At 42.8% G+C, this 21,489-nt stretch overlaps 1 protein-coding gene across 9 annotated transcripts in view; it reads right to left on the minus strand.

Moving 5' to 3' along the window:
- Nucleotides 1–21,489, minus strand: part of LOC109431133 (tau-tubulin kinase homolog Asator) — a 96,475-nt gene that overhangs the window by 30,694 nt on the left and 44,292 nt on the right. For 3 of the 9 annotated variants that reach the window (XM_019707323.3, XM_062843827.1, XM_062843830.1), the window contains one exon: nucleotides 5,700–6,131. In XM_019707323.3, coding sequence (XP_019562868.2) covers nucleotides 5,700–5,747 — 48 coding nt within the window. In that variant the 5' untranslated portion in view covers nucleotides 5,748–6,131. Of the gene's footprint in view, nucleotides 1–5,699; nucleotides 6,452–21,489 lie in introns of all 9 variants that reach the window. The other 6 variants (XM_062843810.1, XM_062843818.1, XM_019707324.3 and 3 more) reach the window with 2 other exon arrangements.

Below are 21,489 nucleotides of genomic sequence, written 5' to 3' on the forward strand. Positions count from 1 at the left end.
TACATGTAGATGTGTTGATGTGAGTGTAAGTGTTTTAGTATGTTTAAACACCATCGTTGGGAGTGACATAGCTAAAAGGTTTTGTCACTCCTTGGGCCATTTTTCTTCAGGGATGGGGCACAGGCATTTACACTGTGTCCTGGCTAACAAGCCTAGGCTTAAGCGCCATTGCTCGCTCTCTGAAACGATAAGAAAAAAGGGATAGCAGGGAAGGGATGATATCTATTTAACGAAATGCCAGCGACTCACCGACGACCTCGTAAATAGAAAGGAGATGGGATTTTGGTACGAGAATTGGAAGTTTTGGAAGTTTTTGATTGTTAATAATGCTAATTTTACTGCGATTTTATGGTAAGATGGATAAAACTCAATATACATTGTATAGATATACAAAAAGGAAATCGACGAAGGAAATCGATAATGTCAGTTAGACCGTTATGAAAAACCATTGCCGAAATAAAAGTAAATATAAGTAAATATAAAAGGAACAATCTCACCAATTTCAAAAACAGCTTCATCGTCGTCGACCAAACGGCTGGGCTGGAAGTTTCTTTCGAATGCACGATTTCCTTCAGCTTACATTTGCTTACTACAATTTTCACACTATTCTGTTCTCATTTTCTCATTTATTTCTGTTTCTCAATCATTAATTCACTTCCCCAACCATTCATTGGTTTTTTTCCTTTGTTATCCGACCAACATCTCTAACATGACCGCCCATAGCATATTAAGCACTGTTTTGCTCACTTTCTATTGATTTTCTCTCTTACATAAATCACATAGTCCTTTTCAGTCTCTTCTTTTCATCACCCCAAAATAATTTAAACCCAATTTCTTCTTACGAGACCCTCATCTTGGGTTCTTTTTTGCTGCAATAGCTTTCCAATAAACGCATGGTTCATCTTTTCCGATCCCAGTTGCAGTAAAACATCCGATATCACCAACTCTCATCAACTAACCCACAACACAACGAAAGCTTCATTAATTCGCTCTTCCAATACCGGAACCAATATTGCATCTCCTTTTCACAACTGATTCCTATTTCCCATCCCTCCATCCACCCACTTTAAAGTTCCCAGAAATATTGAAACTATACTGCACTGCACCTTGCCACATCAGTTCACTGTCGCCACTTACGGTCCACCGGTACTCATAGAACCGTTTTACTCAAAGGCGTAGTACCATCAGCGGAAGCGGAGTTTCACCAAAAGTTTCACCTAATTCATTTCAATTGTACAACCACACAGCCGAAGCGGATTATACCCGGTTTTGGAAGTCTGCTATATCAAAACCGTCTTCGGAATCATTTGCAATTTCATCGGCCAAACCGAATTTCATAGACGATGAAAACCGTGACAGCGCTTCAAAAATACACCCGTCCGCGCGCGCAGTTTACTACGATCGTCCACTTGTAGCTACCTAAGATTGTGTAAGTAAGAAGCTTACACATAATGTTGTTGGCTACAACTTTTTACGTTTCTGAATAGCGGACCTGGTGTGATAGTTAAACACGAGACTATCACGCCGAGGACCTGGGATCGAATCGCAGTCACAAAAATATGACTTCTTTCTTCAGAAGGGAAATAAAGCATGGTCCCGAGATGAACTAGCTCCGGATTGAAAAGGAATTTCTAGAGGAACTTTGGAGAACTCTATAAGGATCTCTTAAAGATCTCCATAATGTATACTTGGATGAATTCGTCGAGAACATTCTGGGAGTACTATTGAACTCCAAAAAGAAACTTCTTGTGGAACTCATGGCAGAGCTCTTCGAGGAGTTGCAAGGGGAGAGAACTTCCAAACGAACTACTGGAAAATCACATGTATTAATTCCGAGAAAAGTCCGGGAGAGGCTCTTCGGACAAACTCTATGCCAAGCAATATTTTTTTAGTCAAAGAAGAGGTTCTTAAAACCATCATAAAACCAAAATAACGGTTGTAACGGTTATCGAAACCTCTACAAGACTATTTGATCATCGAAAAGTTACTTGGGCGAATAAATCCTGGAGTAATTTCTAGAAGGACCTTCTATTTATGCTCCAGAAAAAAATCTCTACAGATTTTTTTTTAACTTCTGGGATAACTACAAGAAGAACAGTTCAAAGATTTTCTGGAAGAGCGTCTAATGCAATTCCTGCAGGAACTCCCGAAGGCATTTTCGGAAGAGCAGCTGGATGAATACTTCGAAGAACTCCTGAATGAATTCCTGCAGAAGTCACCAGAAGAGCTATCGGAGGAATTCCTCCGAACTCCTGGAGAAATACCTGGACAACTCTTAAAAGTAGATTGAAAGAGAATTGAAAAAAAAATCTAGGAAAACTTCTAGAGTAATCCCAGGAATAATATCTGAAAGAACGACTGGTTGAATTTCTTCATTAACCTCCAGAAAAAAAAAATCTTGAAAGAACTACTAGAAGAAAACCTGATAGAAATCGTGCAAGAATTCCTAGAAGAACACTTGGAGCTATTTCTGGCATTGATCCTGAACGAATTTTTGAAAGAACTTCTGGAAAAGTTCCTAGAACAACATTTAGGTGAATCCCTACAAAACTCTGGGAGGAATTTCTAGGGACATCTAGGAGCATTTTTAGATGAACCTTAACAAGTTCCTGGAAGAATTCCTGTAATAATACGTTGAAGAAATCTTGAAGAAACCCTTGAAATGCATCCTGAAGGAACTGGCTAACGCCTAGAAGAACTCTTGAATGCATTCCCGTCCCATTTTGGAGAAATCCTGGGAAGAAGTCTTTTCCAAAAAAAAAACCTTTTTAGAAGTTTGGTAGAAACTTTTGCATAACGCTTTGGAAGATCTCCTGGAGGAATTTCTGGAAAAACGCCTATATGATAGGAATTTCATGAATAGAAATCCTGAAGTGTTTCCAAGAACTTCTGGGCTATTTTCCGAGAGAGCTTCTGGAGAAATTTCTTCAGGAATTCAGGAAGAAATTCTCGGAAGAACTGCTGAGAGAATAAGTAGAAAAACTCCTGAATGAATTTTTGGAAAAAAAAAAATTCTGAGGAGTTTCTAGAACAATTCTGAGAGGAATCCCTAAATGAATTCCTGGGTGAATTTCCGTAAGACGTCCTAGAGGCATTTCTAGAGAAACTTACAAGAATTCTCCTGGAAGAACTCTTGGAGATATAGCTAGAAAAATTGCCAAAAACATTCCTGGAGCAATTCATGAAAGAATTTTCAACAGGAACGGCAATTTGGGCCAGAACTCCTGAAGAAATTTGGGGTTTTGAAAGAAATTTTAGAAAATCTCCTGGGAAAACTTTTGGTAGTACTTTTATAAAAAACAAAATCCTAGAAAATCTCCTGAGGAGTTCCTGGAGAAATTTTTGAAACACTTTGAAAAACTTCCGGAGGAACTTCTGGAGGAACCTCTGCACCAGCTTTCCAGCTTCCGTAAGAACTTCTCAAAGGAATTTCTTCAGGAATCCCAAAGGAATTTTTCGAAGTACAACTGGAAGAGCTTCTGAATAAAATCCGAGGACGAATTTCTTAAGTTACTCCAAGAGTTACTCCTAAAGGAATTCATTTGAAACTTCTGGAGAAGTTCTTAGAAGAGCTCTGGGAGGAGATCCTTTAACAACTTCTGAAGAGCTCTCTGTAAGGCCTCGTAAAGGCATTTTTAGAGGATCCCAGAAGGGATTCACAGAAGAACTTCTGGAGGAATAGCTGGGAGAACTCTTGAAGGTATTCCTAAAATAATCCTAGGATAATTCTTGGTAAAAGTTTTGGAGAAAGTTTCGAAAAGACTTTTGGAGGAATGGGGGAAAGAATTTCTAGCACAGCAAGAATTCACGAAGACATTCCTTAAAAAAACTTCTAGATTAACTTTTGAAGTAATGGCTGGAACAACACCTGGAATAATTGATAAAATATATGAACTTTTGGGGAATTTCCAGGGGAGCTGCTGGTGTAGCTCCTGGAGAAACTCTTGGAGAAATTCAAGAAAGAACTACTGGAGTTACTCCTGAAGGAATACCTAAAAGAACTTCTGGTTCTGCAGCTCCTAGAAGAACTCTGGGAGAAGTTCATCAAAGAACTCCAGCAGAGGTCTGTGTAAGAGCTTATATAAAGGTTTTTTTTTTTAAGATTAGGAATTTTGATGATTTCTGTGCATCGCAAAGCAATTCGTACAAGAGCTGATAGAGAGAACTCTTAGAGGCATTCCTGAAATACTTCTGGAAGAATTCTTGGAAAAAAAATATTGAGATTTCAAAAAAAAAAGCTTTAGATTTTGAGATCCAGGAGTACTTCAAGATTACCTTCAAAAGTTCTTTCAGGTATTCCTTAAAGTTCCTTTAGAAAAGCATCTAGAAGAACGTAGCACGTATGAAAACAAAAATTGCTAAGAAATCCTTCAGAAGCTCTTCCAGAATTTCATTCACGCATTAAAAAAATAAAAATTAAAATTTATTTTTATTTTATTAACGCGTGAATGAAATTCTGGAAGAGCTTCTGAAGGGATTCCTTGCAAAATTTTTTGAGTAATTCCTACGAGCTACGTACTTCTAGATGCTTTTCTAGAGAAACTTTAAGAAACTCGTGGAAGCAGTTTTGGACGAATTATTGAAAGAACTTCTGTAGGACTTCGGAGAATAAATAATGAAATATCTGGAAGAACTTCTATAAAAAAAATTCTAGCAAAATTCACGACGGGAGCCCAGAAGGAATTTCTAAAATAATTGTATGAGGAATTTATGGCAGATTTCTTTAAAAAAAACTCTTGGACGAACTACTTCAAGAACCTCTGGAAGAAAAAACTCATTGAGGAATTTCTATAAGAACTTCTTGAAGATTTCCTAAATTAACACTTAAATGAATTTCTGGAGGATGTCGTGGGAGACCTCTTGGAAAATTTCTGGAGGGTCTCCTGAAGTAACACCTGGAAGAACTTCTGGATTCTGGAAGTGTTCTCAGAAGAGTTCATGCATTAAATTATTGAATAAATTCCTTGCAGAACTCCTGGACGAACAGCTGGAAGTAAAGGTAAAGAAGCTTCTGATTGAGCTCCTAGAAAAACTTCAAAAGGAACTCATAAGAGGATTTGTGCAAGAATTCTGGGCGGAATCACAGAAAAAGCTCCTTCAAGAATTTATAGCAGTCCAAGAGAGCTCTTGGAGAAATTCCTGGAAGAACTTCAGAAGCATTTTGGGAAAACTCCGTAATTTGAGAATGGATTCTTGAATGGAATTTTAGAAGATATTCTGAACAAATTCCTGGAAAAACTTCTGGAAGAGCTCCTGAAGGAATTTATGGAAAACCAAAATTGCTGGTCGAATTTAGAAACCCGGAAGAAAATCTTCCTTTGATAGAACTCTTAGAAGTGCTATTTGTGGAATTCTTGATGAAGTCCAGTGAATAAATCACTGGAAAATACCTGGAGGACTTCAGGAAGACTTCCTAGAGAAGTTGCTAGAAGAGTTTCTGATATAGCTCCTGGTAGAACTCCATAAGGAACTCTTGACAGGATTCTTAACCTTTGGAGGAATTCCGAAAAAAGGAGTACTGTTAGAATTCTTGAAGGAATAGCTGGGTAGACTCTTGGAACAGTTGAACTTTCGGTGGAGCTCCTGGTGTAGCTCCTGAAGCAATTCTTGGAGAAATTCATGGACAATGTAGTTAAGGAATTTTGGGAAGAACTTCTGATTGGATTTCTACTCTACTATCATCAAAGATCGTCACTTACCTTCCACCGCTCTTTGACCACGTGGCCAGCCTGAAGCAAGTCTTCCATGTTCTGGTCCGTAATTTTGGGGCCGTTCACTTTGTCCGTTTAGCCGCGAAAAAAAGAGTTACCGTAGAGTATTGTCCTGGATTGCTGCTCTCTGGGCCGTTCGATGTTTTTTCTCTCTCTTTCTCTTTTCTTGGCGACAGTTGAGTCTTAGGATTCACCCGAACCGAATCGGGATCCTACCCAGTGCTCAACTACCACCGATGCTACTCCGATACGACGGTTTTGGACGCGGCCTACCGACTACTGTGCTAGGGAACTTGGCGCCGGGGGTAGCGGCCAGGGTCGAACTTGCGAGGAAGCGAATGTTGGCCTGGCCTGGCCTTGTCTGGTGGCCGGCTAGTTGCTGGGTATAGTAGCTATTGAAGGTTTCTGCTGATCCGGAAGCTGCTGCAGTCGGTAACGGGTCCACATTCGAGATCCAGCCGAGGTCAGCATTTGAACAGAAGAGTATTTGGAAGGGATTGGTTTCTGGGCTAATTCTCTCTAAGTTAGGTTATGGTTGAGATTCTGCTTTAGGTCGACAGGTTTACAATTGCTCTAGTCTTCTCGGTATTCTTGCTTCTTTTCTTTATTCTTACGCTTACGATAAAACATTCAATGTCATGGTCATTTTGCAAATATCACACTTTTGGTTCTGGTTAGTTTGGCATTGCTTAGCTAGGTCGTTGTACGATTGACTAGATTCGGATCAGCTCCGGGCGGCTCTGTCGAATGAAGAAACAAAAAAAAACGAAACAAAATGATAACAAAACAATTGATAAAACAAACAAAACTTAAAAATAAAAACTCGGTCGGAATTCCGTATCGTAGCAGGCCAGTCGACAGCTATTCACGACATGCTTTGACGATTTTGTTTGCTCTTCAGTCTACGCTTCCTTTGATTGACACATATCAAAACTCTCTCAAAACAATTCCCAACTCACATTCCGAACCCGTACACGCGCAAAGTAAAAACATAAACTTTCCGAAACGAATTTCCTTCCCAGAGAGAGAAAAAAAAAGTGCACTTTAATGTGAACCAGATGGCCGTTTAATTGGACAGAGCTGAGAAAATTCGAATCCGATTACCCGAGCAGAATAATCCTTTCTTTTCGATCAATTCCATTTTAGCTGCGTTCATACGTTCAATGGGATGATCCAAACAGGAGGCAAATGACCCGAATCACCTCCGCGCGCGCCTCGAGATTGGTCAAGCAACGCCCTCGCGTAGGTCCTTCGCACGTGCTATGGACGATAACCCATCGCATCGCGCGAAAGTGAATTGACTTTGAGACAAATCGAACAATTAGGGGAAGAAAAGACGACGCGACGGGTTCATTCAATCGAGACATCATCATCAACATCAACGGTGATCGGCCGGCATTAAGGGTGCATTCGAATCGTAGAAGGCGGTGGCAGTGCCGGCGATGAGCGACGCAATGCGACGCTGAGTGAGATGTCAGATTCACTTTCGTCGTGGGTGGTTGGCGATAATAGAGGCGTAACGATGCGATGCAAGCAAGCAACACACATAAAGACACACGGGTAATTCGAGTAATTCGCTCTCTAGATGTTGCGTGTCGGGTTGCTATGATTCACGTGGATTTAAAAATATAGCGCGGATTGATGGCTGGGAACAACTATTTAGATCGTTATTGGTTGGTGGGGTATCCTGTTCATGTTAAACGAAATGAAAACAAAGACGTATAGGAGGTAAAAACCGTAATAGAATAACTTCGCAAAAATAAGTGTATGTTGGTATTTAGTTGGATTAATTCACATATTTATCACCCCACACATCGTAGTTTCCAAAATCTCCTAAATGACAGGGGGTGACGAAAATGTTGGGCATAGGCAACTTTTTTTCTCTCACAAAAGAGTTCAACAAGCTGTAATTTTTCATAAAGTGCATCAAAAATTTACAAATTTTGACTGTTTGTTATTGTGCATTATTGGTTTAGTACATAAATATTTGTGTTCGATTTTTTAAACTCTCGGGAAGTTAGAACCGTTCTCGTAAAACAGTATTTTTAGACAACTAATTTTTGAACTGTCATGTCTCAGAAACCAAACAAAGTTTGAGAATTTTTTATGCATTCTATGAAAAGTTAGAGCTAGTTGAACTTTTTTTACAGAAAAAAAAGTTGTCTATCCTATTTAGGGTGACCATATTGTATCCTAAAGGAGGACATGTCCTTCTTTTTGATCAAAAATCGCATGTCCTCCTTTTCCATTAAAATTTCCTCCTTTTCAAACATTTTTGTTATATACAATTTTGTAAAAAGCTGGTGATTTTGTTTGTTTAGTTTCTTATTCGAATGTTATTGTTAAGCTACGATAAACACCAAACACGTTATCAATGGGTATCTATAAGTTATACTTCTAAAGCTAAATTATTGAGTGTACGTGTCACGTGAAATCAAACTCTCAATCCCCAGATCCTTACTGCCACTTATGAGGAGTGAACATATCGATATTTTAAGTAAAATTGTTTGGTCAAATAGGCTAGAAGAGGTTTTTAGAACCATCATAAAACCAAAATAAAAGAAATTAGATTCTCAAAACCTCTACAATACTTAATGATTATCAAAATGTTAAATGGAATGTTTCTTAAAAAATCATCAAAAATGTTTTGCAACAGTGCCACAAAAAAGCTTTCCCTATTTAATCCACATGAAAAAAAGTGGAACGTTAACAATGTTTCTATCGATCAAGCTGTATTGATATTTATAGCGAAAGCTTTTGTTTTACAGTTTCTAACTGCACTAATTTTCTACAGCAGTACAATACAGTGTAAAAGTAGCCGTAGGGTCTTGTACCATTTGGGCAGGTGTACCTATTTTGGGCACTTGCTGCTATAACTAAGTCAATTTCAAACCGATTGATTTGAATTTTTGTATAGATTTAGACACATACAGTATCTAACTCTGTACAAAAATTCAAATCAATCGGTTTGAAATTGACTTAGTTATAGCGGAAAGTTCCCAAAATAGGTACACCTGCCCAAATGGTACAAGACCCTATTTATTGGTGAGAACTCTTATTCGATAAGCCCAAGTTACTAGATCTTCTGAAAAATCTCTGGAAGTTAGAATAGAATAGCAGTAATAGTAGCCGAGTAAAAAGGTATCGAGTCAAGAAAATTGAGATGACTTTTAGTGTTTGCTGATGCATTTTTATTAATGTTTTGTATTGTTGCTGATTTGTTATTCAGTGTTCGCTGCTCCAGTTCGACTGTTATACAATAGAGAGCAAAAGTGATTGAAACATTGCAAGCTTTTCAAGCTTAAAAGGGTTTTTATGGGAACTACACAATTTCATGCCTGTTCGCACGAGAATACGGAGCCACCCTATCAACTAAGATCGAAAGTGATCTAATTATATTGAAACCGACAGTTCTTTCTCTCTCTTTCTCCTATCTATTTAACCCATGCAAATTTGTTATAAAAGCCTTTCCTATGAACTATGAATATAGTCAGTGTATGTTGAATTAGCAACAAGCGCGTTCTACACAAATCGTTATCCGAAATTCCTCGTTAGCTTATCCCGGTTTTTTCCACCACGGTATCGAAGTTTTTCTGGACCTCGCGCTATCAATGCCCTTGAAGAATTCAATTGGCGCATACAAACCAAACAAATATAAGTTGAGTAAAACAAACCCGGTATAAATCCAATTTGTAATTTTCCCTTTTTTGTATTTTTGCGTTCTTTTAAAAAGTGTCCTCTTTTTCATACAAATGTTCTCCTTTTCCAACCGAATTTGGTCAAAATGTCCTCCTTCACGTTATTTGCATATGGTCACCCTAATCCTAATCATTTTGCTCATCTCCTGTATATATGGCTACGGCATCGTCAAATGGAACATTCACCCTAAAACCGATCAACACTGAAGTGCATAATTTCCATACTACAACAAAAATGTGTAACCCTTACACATTCACACAATCAGCTCCTGCGTCCACAAAATCGTGAAATTCGCAACCATGTTTGTACGGCAATCAAGATAGGTTTCGCTTCTACAAGAATATACGAGCTTTTTTGTGAATGTGTTACTGTGCTGTGGCTTTTAGTGTGTTCTTCTCCTTTGGACTCGGCCTTGGACCAATCGCTTTAAATCCCTCTGGACGTTGAGTGCACTTAGTTCTTCTCCAGTGCACACTTTAGGTTCTCCTTGGTTCTCTACTGAATATTTTTTATGGCATCCTTAGGGGCTGTTCATAAACCACGTAGACCAAATGTTGGTCATCTCAGACCCCCCCTCCCCCTCGTAGACTTTCGTTCATACAAAAAAATTAAAATTTGTATGGAGCGTAGATTTTGGCCAAGCCCCACCCCACTCCCCCCAAAAAGTCAAAGTGGTTTATAAACGACCCCTTACGACATGACCAGCCCAGTCTGCCGTGTTGAATTAGCTTGATAATATATTTTCTGTTATACTTTTGATATAATTCGCGATTAAAGCGACACCGTCAGATGCCGGTTTCTTCTTCAGCGTATTGTTACTCTCAAAACACGAAACCACAGACAAACAGACGTAACACTTGCGAAATTTCCATCGACCACGCTTTTAACGATCATTTTAAATTGTCATAGTTGTGGCTTTCACAACCAGAGGCGCGCGCATCTGTTTTCTATGCGTTTGACGTTTCACACTAGCGCCTTCTGTTGACGATATTGCACAACACAGTGATTCGTGCAACTTTTCCACCAGGTGATGGTAGTGTGAACTGGGCGATGGATTTCCATGAAAATCGTTCAAGGTGTTACGTCTGTTTGTCTGTGACTAAACGCTCTCCGGTCGGAATCTTTCAACGTCCAAGTCTCGTTCCCGTATAGAGCAATCGTTATTTTTTTTCAGTTTCAGAATTTATTGATGTGTGTATGTATGTATGTGTAATTGAACTCGCTGGCTGCACGCGGTTGAAGAAGATCTACGATCCCTACACGTTCGGGGAAACTGGAGGAACATCGCCCAAGACCGACGAAGATGGTGCTCTACTATACGCTCGGCATTGGAGTAAAGTTACTTTGTAGCCAACAAGGTATCAAGGTAGGTTTGTATGTATGTGTACACCAAAACCTCCATTTAGGTAATGAGTCGGGACTGCCTAAATAGAATTTTTACCTAAATGGATTCATTACCTAAATGGATTCAGTTTATTACCTAAATGGAGTCCAAGGTTGCAAAAAAAGTTTAAGAAGGGAGAGTTACTAGGAGATTTAAAGGAGGTCATGCGGAGTTTCAGATGGCTTTCAAGGAGTTTCAGGAGGGGTGGGTTTCAGAAGGGGAGGGGCTTCAGGGGCGTTTTCGGGGGTTTTGGAGGGTATTAGATCAGAATTGTCATTCAAATGACTAGCTGAGGGTGAAAAACCCTGCAAAATTCCGCCAGACTGAAAAAATATTAAATGTCGGGTCAAAGTCGGGTCAATTTTTATCGTATGTTGGGCCATTGTTGGACCAACATCGAACAACTGTTGGGTCTATGTTGGGTTTGGTGGCCAAAATAAAAACAGTTGAATGATAGGTTGATGTCGGGTTTGACGTCATCAATGCTGTAGCTGATATCAATTGAATGATGGAAGGATGGTTGCTTATCTCAAGTTGAGCTGGAAATTACGCTGGATACTGACACTTTTCAACACTGCATGGAAGGGGGGGATGTTTAGGGGGCATATCCCAACATTGCATCCCCCTCGCACCAAGACCCCCCCCCCCCTCAACACTCTCCATTTCTTTCCCGTAAATCAATCTTATACCTAATTTTAAGTACTCCAACTGATCTGAACACAATCAAATTCCATTTAGGTAACGTTACCTAAATGGAGAGACCTAAATAGATTTTACCTAAATGGATCCTACCTAAATGGAGGTTTGAGTGTATATACAATCCATCGCCCACTGGCCGGTAGTGCTTTTATGGAAAAAAATGTTTGCGTCTGTTTCGGCCATTTACTTTTATGTGTAGACGTAAACATTTTTAGTCCTGGAGATGGAAGGTGATAGCTCTACTGTACATCTAACGACCCATTTCGAGGTATGTCTTGACTCGCACGTGCATCCTGAGGTCGTCTTCTGCAAAAGTAAGCCCCGCATTAATGCATTAATGTACGAAAAAATGATCTAGTTTTGTGTTTTTCTTAATGTTACAGGTACATCAAGAAAAAAGGGATCAAATCTACCCTGTCTCCCCTATAGACACTATATATACCATAGACTCGCGGAGACGAAGACAACTGTAGTCAAACGAACTGTCAGTTCGTGTAGCCAAACGAGCATGACGTCACGATTTTAATAGCGACAATGGACTGTATGACGCCATATTCGCTCGGTACACTCAAAATTCTCGGTAAAACACACTAAAATCGTATTGCTCAACCATGTCTCCACGAGTCTACGGAATCTATAGTATCTATAGTCTCCCCTACTGCTACATGGAGTACCCTTTCAATGCAATGATTGTCGTCATGGGCAAACTTAAGCTTAGAAAGTTTCCGCATGGATTCAAACACTTTCACCATCGCTTGGATTTATAGGTAATACTTTATTCTCTGGTGAGTCTGTTCCATTTATACGTTTATTTTTAATATTATATTGCAAAATGTAAAAATTTTATCGGTTTTTTTTGCCAAGAAATGCTTCCCATAATTCCATATCCGAAATTCAACTACAGATATCTATGAAAGTGGACCAAGTTCTTCGATATAATCTTAAATAGATATCTGATGAACATTTCTTCACCATCTTCGCTGATTGTAAGGAAATGATTTTTAAACACCCAGGCGGCTTTCTGGTGGGTTAGGCGTCTCTATGGTCAGCCACCCTAAGGTCGGCAATGTGATGCTATGCTAAAATAATATACTCCAGACAACAACGCATGTGGAACCCACTTGAGAAACCCCTTCCAGTTAAAGCATCAACCCGACAACTCCACACCCGAATCCAGGCCTGTGCCAACTCTCGGGAGGCCTTCCAGCTTGCATAGATAACCACCAGGATCATTGGGGATCCGACAGTAATGACTACTAAAGCCCTAAGGGCCGATTTCTTCACCGGTAAACAAGGCTTATCCATATAGTTGAACCTGGTTTAACGCTTAAGCCAAGGTGAAGAAATCGGCCCTAAGCCATGTGATCGAGAATGGAGAAGCAGAGGAAACGGCGTTGGACCCGTTCACGCGAGGAGAATTGGAGGAGAACAGCTGTACGAAGAGACGAACCAGCCAAGGGCTGAAAGTCTCTCTAATAAAGACAAATCAATCAATCAATCAACAGCTGTACGAGCAGATCGGCTACACGAGCGGGCGGACTACCATCAGCAAGGCTTGGAAACCGTCAGTGTCGACACTAGCCGTCACGTGATTTTTACAGAAGTTCTCGTCTCAATGTCATCGAATCGGGAGACGATGACCAAGAGAGTCTAACAACGATCATTTTTCAATCCGGCTCGAGCTGCATGATCGAAACCTGTCGTGGAGACGCGGACCAAGATGCGTCCGGCAGAGACGGGCTTTAAGCCAAAGGAGAAGAAGAAAGGGACGGCCAGTGCGAGTAACCAGGCTTCCAAGCCGGTTACGCAACGCGCAAGGGGCAGGGAAACCAAGCCCCAAGATGCCAACCCTAAGAGGAACGGCCGCCAACCGGACCAAGGAAAGGAGAGCCCTTGGATTACAGTTGAAAAGAATAAGAAGTTGAGAAAAGTGATTCCAGCCCGCAAGCGCGAACGGAGAGACGTACTGGTCTTCAAAACTGAAGCGGATACATACGCCGAGGTACTGAGGGCCATGCGAAGCGAAAATCGTCTCTCAACGCTGGGCGCGGATGTAAAAAACATTCGGTGCACCAGGACTGGAGAGATGATGCTAGTGCTGAAGAAGGAGGGGCCAAGAAAGGCACCTCATACAAGCTACTAGCGTGGAAGTACTGGGCGAAGAAGGGCAGGTGAGAGCCCTAACGGCGGAGACGACGCTCCTCCAGTGTAAAAACATGGACGAGATCACCAACGCAAAGGACCTCGCAGCCGCACTTAAGCAGCAGTGCGAGGTAGATGCCCTAACACCCATGTAACACACATGGTTGCAGGACGGTCACGGCAGCGCATGTAAGGGTTGCGTAGTAAGTCACAGTGACTTCTGTGCAACCCGTATATGCGCTGCCGTGACTGTTTTATAACCATGCTTGGGAAGTGCATGGATCCGCCAGCGAAAAGGCCCGGCAGGCACGCAGATCGCCATGATCAAACTCCCTGTAGGGCAGATGAACAAGGCGACTGCAGTCAGCAAGATCAGAGCAGGCTGGTCAGTGTGCCCGCTCAGCATCTACGAGCCGCCAGAGGTGTGCTAAGTGCTTCGAGCAATGACACAAGCCGTGGGCGTGTAAAGGTTTCGACAGAGCAAACTCTGCAGGAAGACAAAATGCCTGATTTGCTAGTCGAACAAGGGTCATACGTTCAGGTCCATAAATGTCCAGGCACGCGAGGAGGTCGAACCAACCAACGATAATGCAGGCAGTGCTGCGAAGTGTCAGTATCAACCGACATCTAAAGCTGAAATTGAGAATGATATCCACTCATTTTTTCATTTACTATCGGAATATCAATTGAATAGCCTCTGATCATTCAATTGACATCAGCTCCAGCCTCAGTCAAGGCAGATATCATTCAATTGCGCTCCAGCTTTGAAGCAAAATCGGTGGTGTTGTAGATTTAAAGCTTTTACCACCATTGTTGACGTCAAACCCGACATCAACCTATCATTCATCTATTTTTATGTTGGCCATCAAACCCAAAGTAGACCCAATATTTCTTTGATGTTGGTCCAACAGTGGCCTAACATTCGATAAAAATTGACCCGACATTCTGTCTGGCCGAATTTTGCAGGATTTTTCGTGTTTCGTGCCCAGCTACTCATTCGAGTGACTATTTATTCAATTGACAAGAATTCGCTTCTCATTTGGTAGGTGCTCTGGTTAAATGAAGTCGTTTTGAACATGGCTAGAAAGAAAAATGACTGAAAAGATTTGTTGATTAGTGTTCAAATAAATTAGATGAATGTTTGCAACACTGAATGCAGGTTACTCAGCTAAACCTGATCCAATGTGAAGTCGCACAACAGTTGCTGTGGTAGTCAGTCTCGGAGTCAAGTACAGACATCGTCCTACTATTGGACCCATACCACATCCCTCCCGATAACGGGAACTAGGTAGCGGATAAGGCCAAGCTAACCGGTCGTTTTCCGAACCAGGAAATAATTTCCACGACGCATGAGGGTTTCGCAATAGCGAAGATCAACGGGGTGTACTACTGCAGTTGTTATGCCCCTTCCAGGTGGCTTGTGGAGCGGACCTGGTTGGATAGTTAGAACACGTGACTATCACGCCGAGGACCTGGGATCGAATCCCACTCCCGACAAACTCACAAAATGTGAGTTCTTCCTTCGGAAAGGAAGTAAAGCGTGGGTCCCGAGATGAACTAGCCCAGGGCTAAAAATCTCGTTAATACAGATAAAAAAAAACCTTCCAGGAGGCCGATAAACCAATTCCGCTGGATTCGCTATCAATCGCACTAATGGATTTTAGTGCCGTGGTCATCGGTGAAGGCTTCAACACCTGGGCGGGTGAGTGGAGTAGCCGCTGAGGCATTGACGCGAGAGGCTGGGCTCTACCAGGACTGGCATGACTAGACTAAACGTGGTGTCGCGAACGTAGGCGACAAAAAAAATATACCGTAGGAACGGTGCAGAGTCCATCATTGATGTGACCTTCTGGAGCCCGGGTCTAAACTCTAGCTCGAACTTGAGGGTCGACGATGGATACACGCGTGCACAGTGACCATCTGGCGATTCGATACAGGGTGGAACACGGAGGACCACGGCCACAGCCGAAGGTCATCGACCGTCATCGGAGATGACGGACCTTGCGCTTCGATAAGCCGGCATTTGTTGAACGATGACACCGATGATCTATACGATGCAAAGAGCTAGCACCGATGAGGGTAGAATGGAACGAAGTGAAGTCGACAGGGCGGCTAAATTTGCACTGAACCAAGAGAATAAGGTGCGTAAGTGGGCGTGCTTCGAAAATCTCTGCCAGGCAGCCAACGGCATACAGACCTATCTGCCTTCTGGACACCGCCGGAAAACTGTTGGAACGGATCATTCTGTCGAGGCTGATGGTCTATACCTAGGTCTATACCGAAAAACCCGATGACTCTGGCCTCTCGGATAACCAGTCCGGCTTCCGGAAGGGTCGATCGACGGTGGACGCAATTAGGGCTGTAACCAAAACGGTCGAGATAGCGCTCCAAAAGAAGCGAACGGGAAGCCGCAATTGCGCGGTCTTCAGCTGGGACGCCATCGAGTGCGCCATACGCCACCTAGGAGTCCCGGTTACTAACCGGGTTAGCCTATGACGGATCCTGAAGAGTTACTTCCAGTATACGGTGCTAATCTATGCCTATGGACCACCGGGTGTAAAGCTGGTCGGCTTTGCCGATGATATTACCCTCGTGGTAAGCGGCGAGTCGATAGAGGAACTGGAACTGATAGCGATGCACGCAATTGGCGTTGTGTAGGACTGGATGAGGTCGAGACAGCTGGTACTAGCGCATCAAGGAGGTGGTAGGGGTGCAGCAGGCAGTGATCACCTCAAGCGGCACGTTCAACCCCAAGCGCTCACTGAAGCAACTGGGGATCATGATCGATGACAAGCTGAAATTCGGTAGCCAGGTGGAATATGCTTGCAAAAGGGCAAGCATGGCGATTATGGCATTTCGAAGATGTCGTCAAATAGCTCGGCAGTAGTCTCGAGCAAGCGTCATCTGCTCATATCAGTAGCGGTCTCCATACTATGGTACAACCGAAACGTAAAGCGACTCGAAAGTACCACAGGCTGATATGCCTTAGAACAATCCCACAGGATGCAGTATGCGTGCTAGCGGGTATGATGCCCATAGCACTAGTGGTGGCAGAGGAGGAAAAGTGCTTCGAGCGACGCGACATACGAGGCGAGGGGCGGATCGCCAGAACATCGTCTATGTTGAAATGGCAGAGAGATTGGGATTCCTCCAGCAAGGGTAGATGGACACACAGGCTCATACCGAGCGCGTCTAAATTGAAGAGCAGGTCCCATGGCGAGATGAACTTTTACTTGACACAATTTCTGTCGGGCCATGGGTGCTTTAGGTGGTATTTGATTTGCACAGATTCGGATACGCAGACTCCCTCGCATGTCCGGAGTGCGCGAACTGCGACGAGACCGCGGACCATGTACTCTTTGAATGCCCACGCTTCATGGAGCAAAGGTCGAGTATGCAAGAGCTATGCGATAGAGATATCACGTTGAGCTTGAGCCCAACGGATAGTCTATAGTACTAGCCAGGACCCAATCTTTCAGGAAGAGAGGACAACTCAAGGTGGTAGCTGGTGGAACGCTTACCAATAGAGAGTATGTACTCATGAACGCCCCCCCTTCACGAAGTCATCCTTAACGGGTGTACCGAGAAGGAAGAGAGAGAATGAGGTCTTAGTGGGCCAAGCCCCACATAACCCTCGGACCCACCTGGGTAAAGCGCCGGTAAAAGAAGAGACAATTTAGCTTCATTCGAGAAAAAACACTCCATTTTTCAAGCACTGAACTGCACTACAAAGACTCGGTATGTGCCTTCGATGAGGCCTATGATTTTCTCGAATCACTCCGTTTCATTTAGTGTAATGCACGCAATAGGGCAAAATCGGTTCTTCACCGGTACTACATTTTTCGGTACTACATTTGTATTAATGAGCTGAATTTGTTTATGGTGGAAGCTAAATTCTCCGTTTCTGCAAGGAATTAGCGCAAAAGCATGGGTATTATGATTCTTTGTCTATTTTGATGATGTTTGAGCAAAACTTAGAATACCTGTGTTATTGTTTTCTTGATGTCTTTTCTCTCTTGCAGAAACGGAAAATTTAGCGTCTCACCATACAAAAGTTCAGGTCATACCAATACCATAAATCTATAGTACCGTAAACCGGGGTCAAATTGATCTTCGGGTCGAAATTGATCAGACGTTTTTCCGTTAGATAAAGTATGTTTTAATTAGTTTTCTCACATGTATCGTTTAGTATGGGATTCCTACATACCGATACTTTGGAAGAAACTATGTAAAGTATGCTGGATCTAACTGAAAAACGTCTGATCAATTTCGACCCGGAGATCAATTTGACCCCGGTTTACGGTACTTTACCGATCATGTCCTATCCAACTTTCCACGCTCGCCATAATGGCAATAATCGCATTCCTTAAACTGACCAACTCAACCCACTTACCTTTAACGATCCTAAATAAATTAGTTTTGTTATCTACTGGTGTCGGCCTAGCATTAATTTTTAACTTAACTATCCTCTACCATTAACAACACCTGTCCGCGAACAGTCTTCAGTTTACAGGTCATCAAGTTTTTTGGTTTGAAAAATTGGGTCATCAGACCTTATCAGTGTCGTGAGAATGTCCGTATCCTGGCATACATGTGACCTGCGCAACTAACTACAAAGGATCCGGTGGCCCAACGCTGCCTACCTACCGAAAATGTTATGGCATGCAAACCGAAGAACGTTTACAGATGTGCCTGCTTCTGTTCTACCCCGGGAAATTTGTTTGCGTATTTGAATCATTAATGGTCTATTCCTAATTCATCGGACTGAGACCGGGTCCAGCACGCAGGGTGTAATCAAAAATATGCCATAGTTTTGTTGAAAAAAAACGATGTTTCGGGTCTGGTCATGGCTCGGATGGGGCTTGAACCCGATCCTAGTCCGGTGTGATGACGCGCTTAAAGCATAGCGTTTGAACCGTGGTTTGAACCATTTTTATTTTAAACGAATTAGCGGCGATAAAACTAAAAAGTATTGAAAGCGGCCAAACTAACGGGGATACATGGTATGCCTGAGGCCCCTCAAAAGACTGTAAGGCCAACATTCCGAAGCAAAATCATCTCAGTCGTATTGCAACCAAGTTCGTACATAGAATTAGGTCACGTAAAATGACTTCCCCCCAGCTAGTTACTCATATCACTCGAGAAGTTCAAGTTAATTTTCATTTTACCACTCAACAGCAAACATGTCCCACACTGTCAATTTCACACACTCTCTCGACGACCATATTTCCAATTACCTGTGTCGTACCTACCATATGACCCAAGTAACACACTTGTCACCGAAGAGTCACGGCGGCGCAGGTTTTTGTTGCGCAGAAGTTACCGTGACTTATTTTTAGCAAGTCAGTGTTTATTTGTTAGAAGTAAGTCACAATAACTTATGCGCAACAAAAACCTGCGCCGCCGTGACTCTTCGGTGACAAGTGTGTTACTTGGGGAGCTCTTGTTGGGAGTGCGGACCAGAATCCACAGCTCAGCCATCAGCACGCACCTGCAATAGCATCCGTAGCACAATAACAATACCCCATCTTCTTTCCCGATGCCCCGACGATGCGATGTGATCGCGTGAAAGTGGTTAAGCAACCTACGCTCTAAGCTTATTGCTATCCACGTCGTCACCATTAGCATCGTGTACCTGACTGCTCTTGCACCGGCACGCCTCCGCAGCACCATCCATACTGCACAGAGTTTTTCTCGACCCGACCCGGCCTTCTTGTGCGCTGCTGCTGCTGCAGCTAGCTCCCGTGTTGCTCGTAATTTTCTCTAATTTCCCTCAACCTGGTGTTTATTTGCATGCTGCGAGCTGCGACCGCGGCCGACTCAATAACTAGGCGGCTACTGCGATGCGGCGCGGTGAGTAGGAAGATCACGCCAGTAAAGTAGGCCGTGACGACGAAAAAAAATGTAGAAAACCTATGAGGAAGGAAAACCACGTATCTGATTTCCACCTGAACGGCATAATCCGGTTCTGGTTGTGGTGCACGCGTACACTGAGAAAACTGATCTTAAGAAGGGCATAAGTTTGTCTTATGAAATTTCGACATAAGAAAAAGTTTTGATTTCCATAAGTAATTCTTATGATATCATTTCATAAGACATCTAATGAAATATTTTTGCGCAATATAAAACAAAATCGCAACCTGGAATCGAACCAGGGACGTCGAGATCGGAGAACGCGTGCTTTACTCACGCGTCCATCGACGCTTCGAAAGTTGGAACGGTTGGAGTGCAATAATAACTTTGGCTTTTCGGGATCAACGCTTCATAAGATATCTTATGATTTTCAAAAGAGCCGTCTTATGAGATTTTTCATAAGACCGCTGTAATGAATTTCTTAAGAATTTTTTGCCTCAGTGTACGCGTATTTTCCTCGAGCGCCCATCCTCTCTTGGTTTTTCCTCCTGTTCGCATTCAAGAGGCATGTACTTCGACTTCGACTTCGACTTCGACAGACGAGCCGGTCTGTTTTTCCTTTATCGAAAGTATCTGCTAACGACATCCGACATTTGCCGAGATATTAGGTGTAAGCGAGTACCTAATTGAATACCACCAAGCACCTTCTAAGTTTAGTGTTTTCAAGTGCTTCCTCTCCCGTTCGCGCGGTTCGCCTCGTTCTCTCCCTCTCTCGCGGTGGTGGTGCCGCATCTCGCACTTTTCAAAACAACTCGCACGGGTTTATTTTTAAAACGCGAGCTTCAATGGAGACGCATCGTCCGTTGTTGCTTCTTGCGTCGCAGTGAACCGCGTTTGAATAGGTATCAACCAGCATAAACAGCTGATTCTCGGAAGGGAATGTGGAAAATGCGTCGAGACATGCGAGACAGGCGTGTAGGCAAGGCATACCAAAATAAAACAATTATTCACCAATCGCCACCGGTCGACTGTTCTGAGTGTATCGGCCGGTGATCATTAGGAAATCAACTCCTACACACACCTGATGTAACAGTACGCGATGAGAATGTTTATTTAATCGATAGTAATTGGGATCTACTTTGTGGATGTTGCATACGTCCAATATTGTTTGATTTTAAGGCGGTTCAGCAATTAGCTATAACTTTGGAATTATACGTGTTGCGTCGTATAGGAATTCAACGCATATCCACCGTATCCGTCCAGCTTTAGCCACATTTAGGGTGCTGGGTTCGTCGTAGAGCTCGTGATTCGAAGAAGAATCGATCAGACTAAGGTCTGAGTATCCACTGTTGTACGGAGTCCACGTCTCCATTTGACTCGGTCCATAGCTGTGCGTCTTCAGTTCGGCACTCTGCTAAGGGTCCGCAAATCGTCCTCCACTTGATCGACACACCTAGCTCGCTGCGCACAACATCTTCTTGTACCGGTTGCTATCCGACATCCTGATGACGTGACCCGCCCACCGTAGCCTCCCGATTTTCGCGATGTGGATGATGGTTGGTTTTCTCAGCAGCTGATGCAACTCGTGGTTCATTCGCCTTCTCCATGTCCCGTCTTCCATCTGCACTCCGCCGTAGATGGTACGCAACACCTTCCGTTCGAAAACTCCAAGGGCGCGTTGGTCCTCTGCACGTAGAGTCCATGTTTCGTGCCCATAGAGAACTACCGGTCTAATCAGCGTTTTGTAGATAGTTAACTTCGTGTTACGGCGAACTTTATTCGATCGTAGAGTTCTGCGGAGACCAAAGTAAGCACGATTTCCTGCCACAATGCGTCTTTGAATATCTCTGCTGGTGTCGTTGTCGGCGGTCACCAGTGAGCCTAAGTACACGAATTCTTCAACCGTCCCTGATACTCGAACTAAGCACATCACTCGATCCATCGTCGCTTTGATTAATCGTATCAGTTTATCCGGGAATCCGTTTTCGTTCATATTATGCC

This window comes from Aedes albopictus, chromosome 1 (genome assembly GCF_035046485.1).
Source record: "Aedes albopictus strain Foshan chromosome 1, AalbF5, whole genome shotgun sequence".
NCBI classification, from domain to species: Eukaryota; Metazoa; Arthropoda; class Insecta; order Diptera; family Culicidae; genus Aedes; species Aedes albopictus.